Genomic DNA, 20,567 nt, shown 5'->3' on the forward strand with positions numbered 1-20,567 from the left:
TCAAGTGGTATCATGTGCTCCCCAACGCCGAAAAAAAGTATCCTCAACATGTGATTGATTGATCGTGGGTAGGATTTACCAGCCCTTCTTGCGTGCAAAACGCTTGTTCAGCAGTGCAAGCACTTTAGGGACGCTGAATTGTACGTATTCCAGGTCAAGCTCCTCTTGATTGTCCTTTTGCATTTCAAGCAGGTCATCGAGCTTCAGGTCCAGTTCGAGAAGACCACGATTACGTCCTATCTCAAGGTCAGTCAAAGCAGTGCAACGAACAGCGGAATAATGGGACTCACCCTTGTAGTGTAGAGATATAACAAACGTGCCTGGGAGAGGGGAGGTGAAATTAAAGTAAATGTTAGCCCGTCTGTTATCCGGAACATTGCTCTTCTGAATCACGCCCTCCTTTTCCAGTTGCTGGTGCGTAAATTTGTAAGGGCCAAGAACCTGCTGTTTCTGCTGCTTTCTCTTGGTACCCTCACTTTGTGATCTGACGTTATGGAGATAGCTCTTGTAGGTCTCGAGCTGTCCAACGAGATACGTGTTATGATCACGGATCGTCTTGTAGACCTCATCCAGCTTCTTGGTTTCGTTCAGTACACCTTCCTTGAGCGAGCCGAGGTGATGAAGCTCTTGTTCGACTTCGTCACGGAGCAGACCGAACTGGTCACTCTTGTCAATGACACCCATATCCTGGAGCTGGGAAAGAAGTTCCATAGCTCGAATACCCTTTCGGACCATAACTGCGTCGTTGCGGCTGGTGGCAGCAGCATCAGCGACTCGCTCTAAGCGCAAGGGACGCTTGGACACAGCGCTGCTTTGGGGAAAAGAGCGCATAATCTGCACAAAGATGGACTTGGCTTCCATAAAGAACACTTCCTCCTGTGTAATATCGAGGGCCGCCGTCAGGTCATCGATGGCAGTCTCCCAGCGGCTGAAGAGGGGGAGATTGATAACGCGGTTTTCCTTGCGAGGTACCTGGGCAGGAGCAGGGCCCAGCTCGGTCATGATGATAGACAGATGGGACGACTCATCACGGCATATCTCAGCTGTGTGCTTCTCGATAAGGGCATGCATCGCGTAGATTTCGTTCAATGTTATGTCGAGCTGCAGATCCTTTTTGGAGAGAGCGACGTAATTGTCCATTTCCAAGCTCTCGTAGAAGTCGCTGACCTCGCATAAATCAAGCATAAACCTGTTGATGCGGTCCTTGTTTTGTTCGATGAAGGGTTGGAGTTTGGCCATGTACGGCTCTTTCGCGTATGACGGCTTGTTGGCCAAGTTCTGGAGCATTTTGGCGACCAAGGTCAGTGTGCGTCGGGGTTTCTCAGCGGGGGTGCCGTCAATGAGCATGTAGGACTTCGGTGTGACAATTGCTGGGTTGATGAAGCGCAGAAAGAAGAAGCCGCCGATCAGGGTGCAGATGACTTGGTCGTTGGCGTCCGGGTACTTGCGCTTAGTCAAACTGCGAATTTGCTTGCAAATCCAGCGAATACCGTATGGAGCTTCTTCAAGCCCCTCGATAATGGTGTTGAGGAAGTTGTTGGCAATCTCAGTCAGCATGGAAAGTCTTGGCTGGATGATAGCCTGAACCTGAGCGTTGTCGGCGGCTTGCTCGGCAGTGATGCCACGGGGAAGAGATGCGGGTAGAGAGCCAGTCTCTTCTTCAATCTGCTCCAGCATGCGTTCATAGACCTTGAGCGGATTGATTTCGAGGTCAAGATCCTGCAAGATGATGAGATCGTTGATTCTATCAGCGAGCACGGTGCGCAGGAAACTCTGGCCAGGCCCACGCCGGGTATAAGTTGTCATCATTCGAGAGACTGGTGTATTGGCGCGGAGCAGGGAAGAGTAGTCGGGGGTATTATCAAATTGGTAGGTAAGGACGGACTGGTAGGGTTAGCGCTTGGTGGTACATGGAGTCGAATGGGAGCATACCTGGAACATGGTAAGTAGAAGGTGCTCTTCTCTTGATTCATACTGGTTTCCGTAGATGGTAAACATGACTGTCTGGAGGAGGGAATCAATCTCAGCCATGGAGACGAGACGACAGAGGTGAGCGATGTGGCGGGGCTCGGATTGCAGGAGAAATAAGAGGTTCCCGTATTTCTGCGTCTTATCGTCGTTTGGGAAGAAACCTTCCTGCATGTCGGTTGCGTCTTCGAGGTGGCTGGCAACTTCATTTTGCTAGATGGTGGTCAGCGACGATTTGATGTTGGACGTCATTCAGGTCAAGGGAGATGCTTACCTCTTCCAGAGCCATGCGGTTTTGGATCAGCAGGGCAATGCGCGAGTCGAGGTAGCGGACGTCCTTTTCGAGAACGAAGTTCTTCTTGGACTGGGACGATATGTTGGACTTGAGGTCACGCAGGATTTTTTGCGCCTTGGCCAGGTCATCTTCAATCTGCATCTCGCCCTCGTTGGCCGACATGGACATGTAGAGAGCGGACATGGAGTAGCGCTTGGACTGGCGCGCCGAGCGCGCACCATCGTAGGAGGACATTGTGTTTTGTCGGGAGAGGGGTTGAAAGGAGGAGGAGGAAGCAGTAGACGCCCTTGATGGTGTCTGAAGCATGGTGGGCAAAGAGTCGGGGACGGGCTTTGACTCGTGACTAGGCGTTGGTGGTCAAGGCAGAGTGACGCTCAGTATAGCGGGCAGAAAATTCAGCACAGGGCGTCACCGACGGATAACACGTTGGTGGCGAGTATCTTTTGAGTCGGCACGATAGAAACTGGATGGACGGAGCGAAGTAAAAGAAAAAAGGGTGAGCGACGGTAGAGGACGAGGGCGGCGAGTTGTGAAGTGTTCGCAGGGAGTGGCGCAGATGACTTGGGCTGAAATTTGAGCAGTTCGGGATTGAAAAGACGTTAGGAGTGTGGAACAACGGATGAGCGGTTGGCGCACAATGCCGCGATGACGCTGAACGTTGGGCTTGCGTGGTCTGGCGCGAAGGGTCGGTCGGTCGCTGGTACGGATACTTGCAACTTGTATCTGTGAGTCGTGACTGGAAAACGGGGCTCTGTGAACGATGGCGTGCACGGTCGAGAACCGCGGCTGCCGCAGAGTTGAGAGCTGCCAGGGAGACGAGTGTGGCGGGTGGCTTCGGAGACGAGGGCGACTGTTGAGGCCGAAGAGGTTGATACCGTAGTAGGTAAGTTAGTCGTGTTGGCGATGAAGTTGGGAGAAGGGGGGGCAGAAGGTAGAAGGCAGAGCGCGCAGAGAAACGAGACGGGGTCTTTTGGCGGGGAGGAGTCTTGATTTCGACCTATTGTATAAGCCCAGGTACTAATTTCGTACCAACTATCCTGCAGTAACCCAAGTAACTACTTAGGTGATACTAGAACCCTGAGTAGGTTAGACCAGGGAGAGCGCAGGTGGTGGCGTGGGACGGAGCGGGTGCCCTTCAATTCAATCAGAATCAGTGCCACAAAGGCCTGGCAGTTGGTTCGTTCCTGGCTGCCGCCGTACCTCCTTAGGTAATAACCGGGTCGGGTTCTACTAATCTAGGTACCCCGATGTGTGCTCCACAATGTACCAAGGCAGTTGTTTTGGAGGTATAAAGGTACCTTCTCAACGCCATTCATACCACGTCGGCAAACACTGTACAGTCGTCACGAAGGTAGTAATATTAGGTACACGCCAGCCTGTTCGTCCATGTCAATCTTTGAATCCCTGGACTCGTGGCTCATGACCTCGTAAGTCGAACCGCGAATCTCGTTTGTCCCAGCCACAACTGGGAGCAACCGGCTATGGCTCACCAACTGCCCGCCCATGCATCGTACCAACCATGTACCTACCTAACGCCATCACCAAAGCCTCTCGAGCCAGCGCATGTGCAGCGAGTGACGTGCAATGCGGCTTTTTCATTTTCTTGCATTGCCATCTCATCGTGCATTCCTCAGCAGGCATCTACCTACATGCATAGGCAGGCGTCTCGATAGGTAGGCAGTGGCACCAGCAATTCTTGCACTGCCGATGCCCCCGCCCAACAGGCTGGCCGCCTCCACCTGACGGACACGAGCTCGTGGCTGGGCATTTACATCATCATCAGCACCACAGCACTCCATATGTACACCTCCCACTGCATCTCGTCTGCATCAGCGTTCTCCCATTGTCAATGTCATTGAAATACTCGGGACTCTTCTTGTCTGAGCACACATCTCACAGCGCCGTTGTTAGCTGCCCGATCCACCTTTTCCGCATGTCTCATCTCATTGCTGGCGCCCTTTCGATGACCATCTGATACACAAACTCTGGCTCCATCAAGCCCCTACTCATTACGCCAGTATGTCCGAATTGGCATCGCTATGGATTCTATAATAGTACAATATCGGTTCCTTCCCTACAACTACTGACCATTTTCAAGCAAGGAAATATTGCGCAGTTTTTCGTTGCGCTGCTGTTCCAAATTACCTGCGAACACTTTGTATAGCTGGCCCCCATGAATCTCGACTGTTCGCAAGCCTTTTGCCGTCAAACTGATGACCTAGACCTTGACACCCATCAATGCCAATAGGGACCTGACACATGCGCTTGGTCTAGTTCCCAGGCTGTTCTCATCTTCCAAAACAGGAACACACCAAGTCGCACGCGACGGGTGTTCCTTCGCGTTTGGGGGCCTCAGTGCCGCCTCGTTTCATCGCGCAACGCAACCACGGCGCCCCTGAGCCATAAATACACAGCGAGTTGCAAAGCTGGTGCGTCGAGTAACCGAAAAACTTGGGTAGCGACGAACCGAGCGAGGTTCTTTACCCGTTGAAACCACTACCGGCGGCATAGTGTCACATCGTCCGCTTGCTTGGAAGGCTGTCTCGCGACAATGAATCAGTCTCCATTATGCACTTTGTAAAGCACCCTTCGCGATTATGTTCTACCTGCAGATTGCATTAATAAGCAGCACGCGTCTTCATGTCATGCCTCTATGTTGCGCAGAGGCGATTGTTTGAAGCAACCGTAGGCGAGTTCGTCCAGCCGTGAGCAGCACGGATGCAGCTTGACCCATTGTCGGACCGATTTTGATACCTGGAACGGAGGCAAAACACCAAGTAACACTACATTCATATTTGACATTACATATAGACACTCTATTCTGCCCGGCCCATGCTGTGTCGACGTTTTGCTAGGTCGCATTTGGGACTCTTATCGTCGGCAACCTCCACCACTATCAGCCAATTACATAGAGAGAAGGGCGGGAGGGACTGCTTGATAGAAGCGACAGTTCTGAATTGCCATATGTATCATTGGTCTTAATGACTTGCGCACCTTGGACCGAGCTATCTTCCCGATGCAAGTGATCGATGTTGTCCTTGGACCTACTTGGTAAAGGTGCAGGTTCCTTCTGGACCACGCCGTGAGAAGTCCGACAGTGACTTTACGGCCTAGTTCAATTCACAATGACAGAGCGGAGTGGCTTCGGTATTTTTTACAATCACGGCAACCAAGGAAGTTCAACAATTTTCCTTGTGCGACTTGAAAGCTGCCAGCAAGCATCCAAGGTTTGTGGGGGCCGAACCGTAGCTCTAATAATAATCTCACTCGCCCGCCCCCTAACATTAACATATCCTCCAGCATCTTCACTCTCTCATCAACATCCCCAACAGCCAGCGATTCGCAACCCCGCAATCAATTAAAATGGCCTTCCGCACTCCTTTCCGCGCTGTCGCCCTTGCGCGCCCCGCCGCCGCCCGCGCTTTCCACTCCACGCGTCGCGTTCAGATCCGCGCCGGCGACGAGCTCCCCGAGACGGACGGGCTTTTCGAGAACTCGGCCGCCGCCAAGATCAGCCTGGCCGACGAGTTCAAATCGGGCGACGGCTACATCATCGGCGTGCCCGGCGCCTTCACCGGCACCTGCTCCAGCAAGCACATCCCCTCGTACATTAACAGCCCTAAGCTCAAGGATGCGGGCAAGGTCTTTGTGCTATCCGTCAACGACCCGTTTGTGTATGTTTGATAATGCGCAGTGGCGTTCATTAGTGTGGTAAACAAGTGCGGAAATGCTCATTGATGTTTTTCTTCTGTGCACTAGCATGAAGGCTTGGGCCGAGCAGCTTGACCCTGCCAGTCAGACCTCTGTAAGTCACACAGCCCCCGTGGACAAAGAAGTACGCTGGTTTTGACGTGAGGCACACAGATCCGCTGGGTCGCTGATCCTACCGCCGCCTTCACGAAGGCCCTTGACATGGGCTTTGACGGTGCTGCCGCCGTCCTCGGTGGTACCCGCAGCCAGCGCTTCGCTCTCAAGATTGAGAACGGCAAGGTGGCCAAGGTGCACCTCGAGGCTGATGCCACTGCTGCCGATGGTAAGCCGAGTATTCAACTCTTTATGATGATTGCTGCTAACGCGTGTAATAAATAGTCACCATGGCTGAAAAGGTGCTTCAATAAGCTAAAACTACTATGTGCGTCCAAGACGGCTGCAGTTTAGCCAGGGGGCGAGGGGTTGAATGTCTGTAGACAAATTGGTGCCTTGGACGGCGTTGAGGACGTGACCGAGACGGGGGAGTAATGTAAGCAATGTATGTCGTGCGGACTGTGAGGCATTCATCTCTCGGCCACGAAAACGGCCGCGCGGATAATCGTCCACTATTTGCATGTTTCATCGCTTGACGGACGTCCAACCCAATGATAGGCGACAGCTGACATGTGCATGTGACGGGCTTTTCATTTGCGCTACCAGACCCAGAAAATGGACCATGGGAACTGCAGCTGTTTACAGTTTAATATGAACTTTGTGAATACATGGAGATGGTGAGGCCGGTGATCTTTTATCGGGCATGAAGTATGTATTATTAGTACCTACCATAAGGATATCATTAGGTCGTTAGTAGGTACCCATCAGTTATAAGGTGCCGCTGCGGTGTCTCTGTGAGGTTAGTTTGCAGGTTAGGCACCTCCAGTGTGGCGAACCCCGCAATAGGCAGGCGCTTCAAAGAGCAGTGGGCAGTGGCATCATCGGCCTCCTGAGAGGCAACAATCTTCTTAGTGGCATGACTCAGCCGCCGAGGATAATCCGTCACGTCAACTTAAAAACGAACCGCAGCCAGCCTCACTCTCAAACGTTTGATCCATGAACGCTTCTGGCTTTGCTTGAGAACATAAACCGCCTCTGTTTTTCCATTGCAGTCACCTTAATCTACCACGAGCCCATCTCAGAGCGAGTGTGACCACGATCGCTGATTGCTTAGCCTCGTCCGCTCTCTCCCTCACCTCCCCACTTCGCTGTTGTGCTCCTTCTGCACCTCGACTCGCCGTCTCCAGCGGAATTCGGCCGCCTCGCGTGTTAGAACGGATAGAGCCACATTCATCTTATCTGGCTTGGCGGTCGCTCTTTTCGCATCTCCCACTCTCTGCGCTTCTGACCTAGCCGCCACCATTCCCCCCTCCACGCGGAAACGAAAGGCCGCTGAGACGACGATCCCGCACGACTCTCCCAACAAGAGACACGTCGTCTCAGCAGTCGAGCCCCAAATTGCACCTCCGACTCCCATTACAACCCACGGCATGGATTCGGACGAGGATTTCATGTCGCAGCTTTCGAGCGATGTCGAGATGCTGCAGGATAGTGCGGATGATCTCTCCGAGGCCGGTAAGCTCCCTTGGCCTGGTCCCTCCCTCACCACAATGAAACTAACAACACCGTGCTGCAGACTTCGACGAGGAAGATTTTGACGAGCCCGATCCCGACTTTGGCCTCTCCCCGAAGGAGCTTGATAAAAGGAAGAACCAGGGGCACGTTGTCCCATTCAAGGTGTACGAGCCGGCCGATATTCAGAAGCAGCAGGACGACATGATTGCCGAAGTCAACATGATTCTTGATATGGGAAAGGAAGATGCTGCGATACTTCTTCGCCACTTTCGCTGGAATAAGGAACGTTTACTCGAAGACTACATGGATCGTCCGGAGAAGGTCTTGGAAGCGGCCGGTCTGAGCAGCAACACCAACGATCTTCCCAAGCTCGAGGCTGTACCTGGGTTCGCCTGCGATATTTGCTGCGAAGACGAGCAAGGGCTCGAGACCTTTGCCATGAAGTGTGGCCATCGTTACTGTGTCGACTGCTACCGCCAGTACCTGACCCAAAAGATTCGTGAGGAGGGCGAGGCCGCCAGGATTCAGTGCCCGTCTGACGGCTGCGGACGAATTCTCGATTCACGATCCCTAGACTTGCTCGTCACCTCCGATCTTACTGGTCGATACCACGAGCTTCTTAACCGCACATATGTCGAGGATAAGGATATCTTTAAGTGGTGTCCTGCGCCAGATTGTCCAAACGCGGTCGAATGCGGTGTCAAGAAAAAGGATCTTGAAAGGATTGTGCCAACAGTCCAGTGCAGTTGCGGCTATCGCTTCTGCTTTGGTTGCCCAAACCCTGATCACCAACCAGCCCCGTGCGATTTGGTCAGGAAATGGCTCAAAAAGTGTGCTGACGACTCCGAGACGGCGAATTGGATAAGCGCCAATACGAAGGAATGCCCCAAGTGTCAATCAACCATCGAAAAGAATGGCGGCTGCAACCACATGACCTGTCGCAAATGCCGCTATGAGTTCTGCTGGATGTGCATGGGTCTCTGGTCTGAGCATGGCACATCATGGTACAATTGTAACAGATATGAGGAAAAGAGTGGGCATGAGGCGAGAGATGCGCAAACTAAGTCACGTACCTCTCTGGCTCGGTACCTGCATTACTACAATCGTTACGCCAACCACGAGCAGTCAGCACGGTTGGACAAGGACATCGCTAGCAAGACTGAGAAGAAGATGGTGCAGCTGCAAACCAGCTCGGGCATGTCTTGGATTGAAGTTCAATATCTTAACGCCGCGTCACAAGCACTCCAAACATGCCGCCAGACTCTGAAGTGGACGTATGCCTTTGCTTTTTACCTCACCAAGACAAACTTGACGGAAATTTTTGAGGACAACCAAAAAGATTTAGAAATGGCCGTTGAAAACTTGTCCGAAATGTTTGAAAAGCCGATCAGTGAACTTTCGGACCCGAAGCTCAAGGTTGACATCATGGACAAGACTTCGTACTGCAGCAAGAGGCGGATAATATTACTCGAGGACACTGCAGATAACTTAGCTCGAGGTAAGTCTTCCCTGCCCCTGCGTAAAACGGAAGCATGTTAACATCATCTTAGGCAAATGGTCTTTCAATTCGGAATTGACGGCACCGAGCTCAGTCCTCACCGCTCCTTCGGCGCGCCACTAGGATAGTACCACAGTAGCTCCAGGTGTCCTTCCCAACAGTTCTGAGGGCCAAATTGGCGAACGCCCTTCTTTCGGTCGCCCCTTCGAACTATGGCAGGAGATTCAGCGCCCCCGAAGAGAACAAGGGTTGCCTTTTGAGCCCCCGAGCTACCGAGAGCTGTTGTTTTGATCCGTCTTCTTGAGGCGGAGCATCAGGCGCGTGGTCAAGTTTAACTTTGAACAGCAGCGGGATGCCTTCTGCGGGGAGGGCTCGTCGGCCGTACCTCCCCTATGAAAGCAAGCAGAAGACCGAAGTTAATATTGGAAGATTTATGATTAGAAAGCGATGTATTTGATTTGCGTTTACTAGCAGACCGCAGCGCTTATGTGTGAGGGCACTCACCACCTCACAAACGCACCGATAACCTATATACGACAATGGGCTTCAGACGGCGGAACACGTTCATCAGCGATTGTTTTTTTTTTTGTTCTTTTTCGTCACAAACATGCTAGCATCATCCATAGACGACTTGTTTGGCGAGCCGGACATGCATTTTTCATCATAGGCAAAGGGCAATGGCCCGGAGACTGGAGTTTTGGTCATGATTGATACTTACCTTGTGCCCTACTTGTAGCTTTATTCGCCCGGTTAGCATGTTATGACTTTTTCTTTTGAAGAATACAACATCTGTCTCCGCAGAGAACGTGGTCCAGTCCCATCTTCCGCGACATTCTACTGCGGCTTTGATCAATAGATTTGAGCGTATATTACGTGCACGCTACCAAAAGGGTTACTGATACCAAAGTGATAAATAAAAATAAAATCTAAAATTCTGGACTTCGTCCAGAAAGGGCCATTCTGTGAAGGGCAGATGCCAAAACAAGATAAACACACGACCACCACCAGGTCCGACTCCATGAATGAAACAAGAAAAATGCCTGCCAACGCCAATACTGCTCCAAGAAAGTAAAAAAATCTAAAGAAGACGCCTCGAATGCTTTTGCTGTGAATGTATATATATACGTATGAATAAATCCGACCAGGACTTTTTTTCTCACCGGAATGTAAACTGCAAAGGATTGAACCTCTTTCCGGGTGGGAGCTTAATGAATTCTTCATCGTCTTCGCCGTCGCTATCGGGGACGAGCTGGTCTTCGCTTCCACCACTTCCGCAGGGTGCGTGCAGCGCCTCCACCTCGCTAACGTCGACCTTGGGCAGCGGCACGAGCGTCGGGTCCCTGGGGGCCAGCTCTTTGCCCGGAGTCGCGGAAAGGTTGCCATTGTCAACAGCGCGGCGCCGAGTCACGGCCGCGTTGGGGGAGAAGAGGGGATCAGCAGCCCGGGCCCCGAGACGCTGCAGAGGCGTCATGCGCATAGAGCCAACGCTCGAAGCAGTAGTGGACGGTGTGGACAGGCTGCTGAAGATGGAGGACTGGGCCGACATGCCGGACGCAGGCGTGGATAGAGTTCGCGAGGATGACGACGTTGAGGTGTAGGAAAACCTGCTGAGAGATGTGCACGCTGGAGTCTTGGTCTGCTGGGAGGTGGCCATGCCCTGCTTCGGCGGCGGCATGGAGGGCGGCTCCATGGAAGAGCCGGACGTATCGACTTTTTCTGGCTGGGACGTTTGCGACGTGGATGGCTCTGTCAAACTGCTCGCCTCGTACGAGGTAGATTGCGACGGCATATCCGGGCGGTCATCCTCAAATACAAGCATTTTCTTGTGGCTATTCCGGGCGCGAGGCTCCCAACTGTCAATGTCAGGCAGGTCCTTGAGGGCGTCTTCGACAGAGTCGTCGGAGAAGAGATAGCCTTCCGTTTTTGCTGGTACAGCTTTTTTTACAGCAGCAGACGGCGTCTCTGCAGAAAAGAATCTGCTTGTCTTGGGGGATGTGTCGATAGGCTCAGTTTCATCACAGAGACGAAGCTTCTTCTGCGGACGGCGTTGCGGTTCGGATCGCACGGTGCCGCCCAAGTTAGATTCCTTGGGGCGCGTAAAGAGAGGGCTACTGGCTGTCTGATAAACCAGATTTCCGAGTGTGTCAGTGCGCCGGCGGTTTAAACGGGGCGATATCCTTTGCGGCGTGTAGGGCCGGTTGATTCGGTTTGACGATTCTCGGTTAGCTTCGATATATGGTCTTGGCAAGGGAAAGACACGAGGTACCAGCCCACCCTCAGTTAGTTGTGCGACACGCTCAGCGTCCACGGAGAAGCAGTTGGGATCCATCTCGCCCATGGGCCTCCGGCTTGGTGTCTTGAAGAATGATGTGATTGGCTTCCGAGGCGGTTGCGTAGCCACAGGTGCGGCAGAATACGACTTGGTCTGTCCCAATTTTCGCTTGGAAGGCGTAAGATGTAGAGTAAATCGTTCCTTCGTGATAGGATTGACATCACCAGTGGCAATTCCACGAGCAAGGTCGGGTTCGACAAATGCGCCGATAAAAGGCATCTCGGCGGCTGTGCGTGAGCCGTCCAGCTCTGTCAAGTGAACCAGGGTCTTCTGCGTTGGGCAGAACACCCACTGGTGCAGGAATGTGAGCTCCGCTTGGTAGAATTGTGTCAGGTAGTTTTCGGAGACGCGCTTGCCATCGAATTGCAGCATGCGAACGACGCGTTCGGGCGATTTTGATTTACGCATTAATCTGTACGCCGTCTTCAGACCAACGCCGGGGAGACCGTTCAAGTAATCGCAGCCACTCATGATGGCCATTCTGCGGAATTCGGTATCGGACCAACCAGTCAGGGAGACCTCTCGACAAGCGGCAAAGTCACGCCGTTTGATCTCGATGCAATTGCCATACTTGTCAAGCTTGGTGAGCAGGCGCTTTGCCCCAAAAACTAGTAAATCAGAGTCGTCGGATAGAATGCCATCGATAAGACCCTGCTTTTCGAGGTAGACCAGCTGGGCGTCGGCCTCGTAAGGGGCAACGATGCACGGGATGTCCATCTTTTTAAGCTCTTGGATAAGAGTCGCTGCCATTTCCGGGGTAACGTCGACACATTTTTGGAACTCTTGAGCGGCTTGGCCGGGCTTGCCAGCTTTCATGAGATCATCAGCCAGCTTCTTCTTTTCCTCGCGATTCTTGGCACGTGAGAGTTCGGTAGCGGCCTTGCTTGGGAGGTAGTCGCCGTCAAAGACCATATAGGGCTTGACGCCAAAATGGAGCAGCATGCGAACGCGATGCATAGCAGCTGTGACATATCTCGGGAAGTGTTAGCAATTAGATTGACGGGTAGGCGCCCAGGCTCATACTTGGTTGTGGGCTTGCCCTGGCCTAGCTCAACGGCGCAGCAAAATGCTGCTCGATGAAGCCAGCCATACGCGTCAACGCCGAGTGTCTGACCGTCGCATTTCTTTAATTCGGTAGGTTTCTGTATCGATTTCAGAAGGGGTAGTAGACCTGCATAGTAGTTAGCATTCTCTTGGTCGGACCAAAGTAGCCTCACGGCAACATACCAGATACACCCATGCTGTTGCGTCAGGGCAGACGGCGTCTCCTGACGAGTTGCTGACTGAGGCTGGAGACTGATCGGTGCGATGTCGTCAGGACTTTGTCCCGAGGTGGCGGTAAAGCCACTGTCGTCGTTTACGACGCCTTGGCCAAGCAGGTGGTGAACGGCGGTGGTGCTTGTCGAACGATCGGTAGCGGTGTAAACAAACAGGTTGTGAGTACAGCCTGCGAGGGAATCTCAAAGTCGAATTGAAGCAAAGAGCAAAGCACGGGATGCAGCCGACATGGCCTATGAAAACAGATCAAGACAAGTTGACAAGAAAGAAGGTCAGTCTGGAATAGAAATGGGATAAGTTCAGCAATGCTGTTTGGTAACGCGACAAGCGAGGCGTGAGGGAAGCGGGCCGGGGTACGGCAGTGGGACTGGCCGGATCGCGTTGAGAGGTCTCTTTTGTCGCGCCAGGGGCCGACATGCCACAGTAAGTACCTAAAAAGTAACCTAACTGTCTTGGTACTAACGTACATAGTAAGACATTACCACCACAGGTAGCTACCTACAGGTACCTTGGGTACTGCCAAAGCACTGACTGGTTGGTACGTACCTCAGACGTCGAGTCCACACTGAAATGGTGGTTTTAGATAACTAGAATTATCCAGGTATCAAGACAACTTCATCCCTCACATCCATACGACAACCAAAATGCCCACCTCACTGCACAAGACACGGAAGCAAATCTCCAAGAAGCGCGGCGGCGAAGTAAACGCTCTGCACGCCAAATCGCGCGACTCCAAGCGTCTGCGTATGGCGCACGCCCGTGATCTTCGACTGGAAAAGCTTGCCAACGCCAGAGCCAAAAAGGAAGAGCCAATCGGTAAGACCTTGACCACCACCTCAAGGTCACAAAACTTGCTCCAACACTGAATGCCTATGCAGTTGACCGAATTGAGTACTTTTACAGCCAGCTCAAGGAAAAGGATGTATCCCAACTAGAGCTTCCGGAGGTGCAAAGCCTCATTCACAAGTATACACACCGTCTCTCACAACGCCATCGCATCCATTAACCAATCTGTCCAGTTTCGTTCACCAATATGACGAAGAGCTTGATGCAATAAAAAAGGCACGGCGCCCAGGCCGACCCGCCAGCACGCGTGAAGACCTGCTCAAGAGAAAAATTGATACTCTAGAAGATGAGTACGAAAAAGGCTTCTGTACGTATCCCAGCTCTCCTTTGGACTGCACGTGGCTGTTCTAACTTGCCTTGAGTAATCCCCAACGTTTTAGACGAGGAAAACGGCAAAAAGCTTCTCGGATACGAAGGCTCATGGGCATATATTGCCACCATTTCTTGGTCCAAGGTGTCGAAAGCAGGCAAAGTGAGCAATGGCGACTTTCCCTCCAAGGGAATCATGTAATGTCACTTGTTATCTATGGAAGAAACTCACGTAGATGATTCCATCGGCCTCGTTACAAAGTCAACCTTGCACGGGACGCAATGTTTCCCGCAGCATGATCAGTATTCGACAGATATCGAGGTTGACGTTGGTTGGCTACATACTTAAAACTAGGATAAACCGGAATAACGACTATACCCTGCAGATTTCACCTTCACGATAAAGCCACCTGGTTTCCCTACTACCAAAGCTAGTGCGCATTGTTAATTCGTGTGTCGTTGTAATAAAACTTGATCCCCAAATCTCAATCATTCGATAGGAAAAGGAGGTTCGAGATGAGCCGTAAAAACCTTACCATCGTCATAAAAATTTAGTACGGCCAGGTCCAGCCAGCGAACTGTCGCCGGATTCAACCACTAACCTCACTCACTATCAATTGTATAACGTAGTACTGCGTTGTGCAACATGTTAATTTTTTCAAAGTACGAGGAATGGCCGAAATTGTAAAAAGAGAAAACGACTGAAATCTACAAATAGTTGGGAGAGAACGCCGATTCCAAGTGCTTCCGAAATCTGTGAGTGGGGCCGCATTTCGAAAAAGGACGACACAAGCTGCACTTTGCACGAAACCACTCGATCGAGCGAGCGAACCAGCAGCGCCTCCAATTGAGGCTTAGAGGGTATCGGCAGCGGGGAAGATATCAATCGAACATGAATATCTTCCTGTGTTCCCGGGCTCGTCCGCTGGCTACTGGTGCGGCGGCCGCCGTCCGAGAAGCAACAAAAAACCTTCGCCACTCGCCGACACTCGGCTTGGCCAGGCCGACCTCGCGATGGATATCGTGCGCCGGTCGCAAGGACTTGCGGCCTAGATACTGTGGCTACATGGTAGCTTGGTGTCAGACACCGGCCATAGCCCAACCACACAGCCGCCGAAGGACCCTATTCTCGCATCACGGGATCCGCGACTACGAACAACTACCAAGCGAGTACCAGGACAAGACCGGACTGCCATTTCGAAGCAAAGAACTAAGCGAGGCCGAAGTGCAGCGCATATTCGGCGCCGACATGAAAACGGAGCCGGGGAACTATCTACTACGAGTGCTCCACGGTCGCCGGGTCGCCGGCACGCTCGACGACCCAATGTACGCCGTCAACACGAGGCAGTTTACCGACGAGCAGGTGGACAGGGCGCTGGCGTATCTAAGAAAAGTGGCGCCGGTAGAGGAGATTCGCAACGCGGGTTTGCGTGCCGAGGATGAGCTGGCCGTAATTGAGAAGCAAATGGGCAAAACGGCGCGGGCAGCCGCGGAGGTCCGGCCCAACGATGACAAAGCGGAGACGGAACGAGAGGTGCCGTATGTGCAAGATCCAGTCTACGGACACAGCGTATTCGACCAGATACGGGCGACGAATCGAGCGAAGCAAAAAGCGAGAGATGTGGCCAAGGAAAAGGAGCGGCTGGAAAGAGAGGAGCGTGAAGGCATCGTCTCGGGGACGCTGGAGGAGCTTGATCAAGGGAGTCGCGGCCCCCAGACGAGGGCGATTACGAACCCCAAGATCCAGGCATACTACGAAGCGGCACAATCAGACCTATCAGAGCCGCCAGAAATGTCAGCTTGGGCGAGAATCCTGCCCAGCGCTGTTGTGACTGCATTGGTGCTCGGAGTCATGGCTGCCATTGGCATAGTGTACGAGGAGCCGGCCCAGCGCTACCGTCTCTTCCCCGAGATCTCAACAGCGCAGGCGACCGTGGCGGCGCTCGTGGGCGTCAACGTCCTGGTCTATCTGGCGTGGAAGGTGCCGCCGCTCTGGAAGCACCTCAACAAGTACTTCATCGTGTCCGTCGCGACGCCGCGTCCGCTGGCCATGTTCGCCGCCATCTTCTCGCACCAGTCGCTCGGCCACCTGCTGGCCAATATGGTGCCGCTCATGGTCATCGGGCCGGCGCTGCACGCGGAGCTGGGCGGCCGCGCCGACTTCCTGACACTCTTCCTGGCGTGCGGGTCGCTCGGCTTCGTCGGGTCCGTCGCGACGTACGCGTTGCGCGGCATGCTCGGCACAACGACCATGGGCGGCTCCGGCGCGACGCTGGGCCTGTGCGCGGCGTACTTTTGGGCGCACCGCTCCGACGGCTTCCGCTTCCTGGGCCTGCCCGAGGGCGGCGTGCACGGCATCGTGTTCCTGGCGGCCCTGCTGGGCCTGCAGCTCGCGGGCGTGGGCCGGGCGCTGGAGCGCAAGATTGACCTCGCGAGCCACCTGGCGGGCTTCGCGGCGGGCGTGGCGGGCGTGGAGGCGGTCAGGCGGCGGACAGCGATGCGCAGCAGGGCGACGGAGGGACGGGACGGGAGGAGCGTCATTGAAGTCATGTACTGGCTGAAGCCGGCACTGCAGGCGCAGATGGATAGGACGTCGACGACGAGGCAAGCTGCGGAGAAGGAGCAGGCCAAGAGACTGGAAAAGAAGTGAGGGTAAGGAGAACAGAGGAATGGGTGTACGATGCGTTTTTGTGTAAATAGTCCGGCCTGGGTTGTAAAGGTTATTGTATTTGACAGTAGATGTACGATTATAAAACAGAGGAGGCATCTCTACATCTCAGAAGAGGCATCTCTACATCTCAGAAGAGGCTGAAGCCTGTGAGACGTTACTAAATGCCATCTCAGAAGAGGAGGAGGCATCTCTACATCTCAGAAGAGGCATCTCTATATCTCAGAACTGGCTGAAGCCTGTGAGACGTTACTAAATGCCGACTGAAGGGCGCTCTAAAACAACTGAAGCGATGGATGCTGTACCTTTTTGTAAAAGTCAAGACAGCATATTCATTGCACGGCGGTCTATCATCCTTGACCACCTGGCTGTATCTTGGAGGCAGATATGCTGGCGTGCCACGTTCGAGAGCGATACTGATGGGCAGTCAAAGATGAGTATCTACCACTCTATAGAAGAGTGGTAAACTTGCTGACAGTGATACTAACTTATTAAATATTTCTTTCACATTCAACAACATTATCCGCAACGCTCGGCAGCTTGGGTGCCTTTTCCGTGGGGTCTTCGGCAATGTTTGGATCTTGCAGCTTTCTCCACACTGTAGTGGGCCCGCATCCGTATCCGGGCAACCATGCATGTTCATGGCGAACGTCACTGGTAATGTTCACAATCAGTTCGATAACACAAAGAGGGCACATCCCATACTATGCTCTCTGGTACTCAAAACTGGGATGCATACCGTTTGGCTGTGCTGGCTGGCGAGCATGACTTCATTGGAGGCGCGAAGCGGAATCTTCTCTGAGCGGCCGATCTGTCAAGTTGGCCATCAGGGAATCTATCTTGCATATGGATTAAGGGCTAAATGTCCCGTGATGCCAAGCATTTTATCAGCTCCCTATCTGCAGAAGCCATGAGTGATTTTGTGGCCGGGTTTGAAAGCCAAAGGAGTTGTGCATTTTTGCGAGTAGACAGGTAGTTACTGGGTATATAGGCGGATAACTGAGCTAGGCACATTTGCCCGCCATTCTAGCTCGGTTTTCTAGCTACTTTCTTATTAATTAGACATGGCATTTCAAGCCTCGAAACTCGTCTCAGCTCTGCACCAACCCCACAATCAAACTCTCTGCATCGACATTGCCATTCGACATTGCCTCTACCCGCCAGTCCGTCCTGCGAAGAGGTTCTGAGCTTGTACAGAAAATTTGCAACCGCCATAGTTTCGGTAATACAGATTAGTTAATCATGAAAGGGCGGTATTGTACCTGAGCGGCCTTGTTTACTATTCAACCAGTACCACCACCTTATATTACCCCATCCTGTCCTTCTTCCCTCCCAAGCAAGTCTTTCATCAGGCATAACATTTATGGAGCCACTGTTTATTCCTTTCGAAATTACCAACTCGCCGCCAGTTTTAGCTCCCAACCCGACTCGTTCTTGGCGTCTTTTGGTTCTTCTCTTTCCTCTCAACTCCTCCTTCCACTCGAGGCACGCAATAAAGACTTGAACTTGGACTAACTTTTAGTCTTTGCCTTGCCGTCCGTGTTTCCGAAGCCAAAAAGAAGTGGAATCCCCCAAAATCCCACCCGCGCGGTTGTTTGCCCTTTCTCCCCTGTGTCCTCTATCTTCTCTCCGCTCTTGCTCCCATCGCCTACTTTAACTTGCGTTTCTGCTTCCGGCGGTGCCCCTTCACAACTCGGGCGCTTCCTTTCTCCTCCTTGCATCATCACCATCCACGCAGCTCGCCGCCCGTTTTCCGCCATCGTTCGCTTCCACTCGCATTTCTTCCTTTGGACGACTATTGCGCTTATCCCGCTGGCCGAGAACGATTACAGAACCTGCCCAGGACCTCACGCAGTAATTGCTTGCAAAGTTCACCTTTTCGAGGCCACGCGATGATCTAGTGCACTCGCTCCAATTTCGCGTCTTTTCCCTCGTTCACGGCCACGCTCCCTCCCCTCCTCCGCCATCTATCGTATTTACTCCCAGTTTCGTCCATAATCGCACATCTCCTCGTCATGGAGCGCCGGCAATCTTCGGTGGACCTGCCATCGTCCACGCACACATACTCTTCTTCGAAATCGCCATTCAGCCCTCCTCCGTCGTCGTCGCCACGTGCCGCCTCGGAACCGCCATCGTCGCCCTTGTCCGTACTGTCCAAGACGCCATCCCTGCCCAACTCGCCCATCGTTCCCATCACCACTGGCAGACGCTACCCATCGCCCGAATCGCTGTCCGCCGACACGCCCGGCTCCCAGACGCCCGCCAAGCGCGCTGATCGCTCCGCCAGTCAGTCTGACGATGGTAGCACCGGTGACCGCCCCTCCAAGCGTCGCAAGGCGGCCGCTCCCAAAGATCGCACAACCAAGCGCCTCGATCTCTCCAAGACGGAAGCCGAATTGACGCCTGAAGACATTGAGCAGAGGGATCGTCTGTTGTCCGCCCTGCGCAAGAAGAAGAAAATTGTCGTCGTCGCCGGCGCTGGTATTTCTGTCTCGGCGGGCATCCCCGACTTTCGCTCCTCCAACGGTCTGTTTGCCATCACCAAGAAACAGTACAATGTAAAGTCTTCTGGCAAGCATCTCTTCGATGCATCCGTCTACAAGCATGACTCTTCTACCCAATCTTTCCACGATATGGTCCGCGACATGGCCAAAAAGTCTGCCGGTGCATCCCCCACCCTTTTTCATCACATGTTGGCATCGCTAGCGCAAGAGGGTCGTCTTCTCAGGCTATACTCCCAGAACATCGATTGCATCGATACTCAAATGAAGCCTTTGGAGACAAATGTGCCGCTTAACCCCAAAGGTCCGTGGCCCAAGACCATACAGCTGCACGGCGGTCTGCAGCACATGGTATGCACCAAATGCTCCGATCTATCGCCCCTGAAACCTGAGCTTTTCAACGGTCCTGAGCCTCCACTATGCTCGGCGTGTGCCGAACAGGACTCCATCCGCACAAACTTCGGTGGGAAGCGCAGTCACGGAATTGGTCGGATACGGCCCAGATTTGTCCTTTATAACGAATATAATCCCGACGAGGAGGCCATTGGTAATGTGTCTAGTGCGGACCTTCGCACACGTCCTGACGCTGTCATTGTTGTCGGCACCACACTCAAGGTTCCCGGTACGCGCCGACTAGTCAAAGAACTCTGCCAAGTCACTCGAGGCAGAAAAGACGGGTTCACTGCCTGGATTAATCTATCGCCAGAACCCAAGGGCGCCGACTTGAAGGACTGTTGGGACTTGGTGGTGCAGTCCAAGTGCGATGCAGTCGCCGACCTCGCATCCCTGCCACGCTCGGTCGATATTGGCGATGCCTACCTCCTGTCCCAGAAGGATGAGCTCGATGCCAACAAGACCAATATTCAGATCCGCCTCCCCTCCAAATCGCCCAGCGCAGACGACAGCATCATCGAGACGCCAACGTCGGCCAGAGAGGAGGCACAGGCGATCCCGACGCCAAAGGCCAGTCCCAAACTCGCAGCTGTCAAGTTGCCGAAGCAGACCAAGCTCGGTTTTGGCACCAGCGAAAAGCGCGAAGCAGGCAAAACGAAAAAGACGTCCAAGCCCCGCCCGCGCAAGCCGAAGACCACTGGCAAGCCGGCGCAGCCCAAGTCGACTGCCGCAGACTTTTTCAAGACGGGAAAGAGGGTGCCCACCGGCAAAAACGTCGATGCGAAATCGGTGGTTACCAATCTTGCTCTCGATGTTGCTCAACCGGCAGTATCTACGGTGGCACTACTGACACGAGGTGCTGTCAAAGAGGAAGAGCCAGCAACCCCCGTTTCCGATGGCAAAGTCGACTGCGGAACGATTTCATCTCCGTCGGTACCAAACGGCATGAAGGAACTGTTTACCTAACAATTAGATATGTCTTTTTGCCAGGAATAGGATATGGGATCATTGGGTTGTCAAATACAGCGAGGCGTTGAGTGTGTTTATAGGGGTCTCATTCATAATTCGGCGTTTGGGATGTTGGTCTTAGCCATTGGCTCTGCTGCGAGGGCAGCTGGCGTTGAAGGTGTTGATGGCTTCTTACCTAGGCATCGAATTTA

At 53.1% G+C, this 20,567-nt stretch overlaps 6 protein-coding genes across 6 annotated transcripts; 4 read left to right on the plus strand and 2 right to left on the minus strand.

Moving 5' to 3' along the window:
* Positions 1 to 75: 75 nt before the first annotated feature.
* ISF_00353 (Rho GTPase activation protein) lies at positions 76 to 2,497 on the minus strand (the record flags this gene model as incomplete). The annotated part of the gene is made up of 4 exons (XM_018843960.1): positions 76 to 236; positions 291 to 1,884; positions 1,933 to 2,181; positions 2,243 to 2,497. The coding sequence occupies 4 exons, from the start codon at positions 2,495 to 2,497 to the stop codon at positions 76 to 78; spliced, it is 2,259 nt and encodes a 752-aa protein (XP_018708410.1).
* A 3,129-nt stretch (positions 2,498 to 5,626) lies between these two features.
* ISF_00354 (RING finger protein) lies at positions 5,627 to 9,203 on the plus strand (the record flags this gene model as incomplete). The annotated part of the gene is made up of 7 exons (XM_018843961.1): positions 5,627 to 5,937; positions 6,023 to 6,068; positions 6,128 to 6,296; positions 6,742 to 6,775; positions 7,182 to 7,582; positions 7,644 to 9,080; positions 9,133 to 9,203. The coding sequence occupies 7 exons, from the start codon at positions 5,627 to 5,629 to the stop codon at positions 9,201 to 9,203; spliced, it is 2,469 nt and encodes an 822-aa protein (XP_018708411.1).
* A 1,033-nt stretch (positions 9,204 to 10,236) lies between these two features.
* Positions 10,237 to 12,652, minus strand: ISF_00355 (DNA repair protein (XPGC)/ Rad; the record flags this gene model as incomplete). The annotated part of the gene is made up of 3 exons (XM_018843962.1): positions 10,237 to 12,385; positions 12,436 to 12,583; positions 12,640 to 12,652. 3 exons carry the CDS (start codon positions 12,650 to 12,652, stop codon positions 10,237 to 10,239), a joined length of 2,310 nt encoding a protein of 769 aa, XP_018708412.1.
* Positions 12,653 to 13,334: 682 nt separating this feature from the next.
* On the plus strand, positions 13,335 to 14,047 carry ISF_00356 (hypothetical protein; the record flags this gene model as incomplete). The annotated part of the gene is made up of 4 exons (XM_018843963.1): positions 13,335 to 13,506; positions 13,569 to 13,656; positions 13,710 to 13,843; positions 13,899 to 14,047. The coding sequence occupies 4 exons, from the start codon at positions 13,335 to 13,337 to the stop codon at positions 14,045 to 14,047; spliced, it is 543 nt and encodes a 180-aa protein (XP_018708413.1).
* Positions 14,048 to 14,737: 690 nt separating this feature from the next.
* Positions 14,738 to 16,495, plus strand: ISF_00357 (rhomboid family protein; the record flags this gene model as incomplete). The annotated part of the gene is made up of 1 exon (XM_018843964.1): positions 14,738 to 16,495. One exon carries the CDS (start codon positions 14,738 to 14,740, stop codon positions 16,493 to 16,495), a length of 1,758 nt encoding a protein of 585 aa, XP_018708414.1.
* A 2,033-nt stretch (positions 16,496 to 18,528) lies between these two features.
* ISF_00358 (NAD-dependent histone deacetylase SIR2) lies at positions 18,529 to 20,373 on the plus strand (the record flags this gene model as incomplete). Its single annotated transcript, XM_018843965.1, has 1 exon — positions 18,529 to 20,373. One exon carries the CDS (start codon positions 18,529 to 18,531, stop codon positions 20,371 to 20,373), a length of 1,845 nt encoding a protein of 614 aa, XP_018708415.1.
* Between the last annotated feature and the right edge of the window lie 194 nt (positions 20,374 to 20,567).

Source organism: Cordyceps fumosorosea (assembly GCF_001636725.1).
Source record: "Cordyceps fumosorosea ARSEF 2679 chromosome Unknown scaffold_1, whole genome shotgun sequence".
NCBI lineage: Eukaryota > Fungi > Ascomycota > Sordariomycetes > Hypocreales > Cordycipitaceae > Cordyceps > Cordyceps fumosorosea.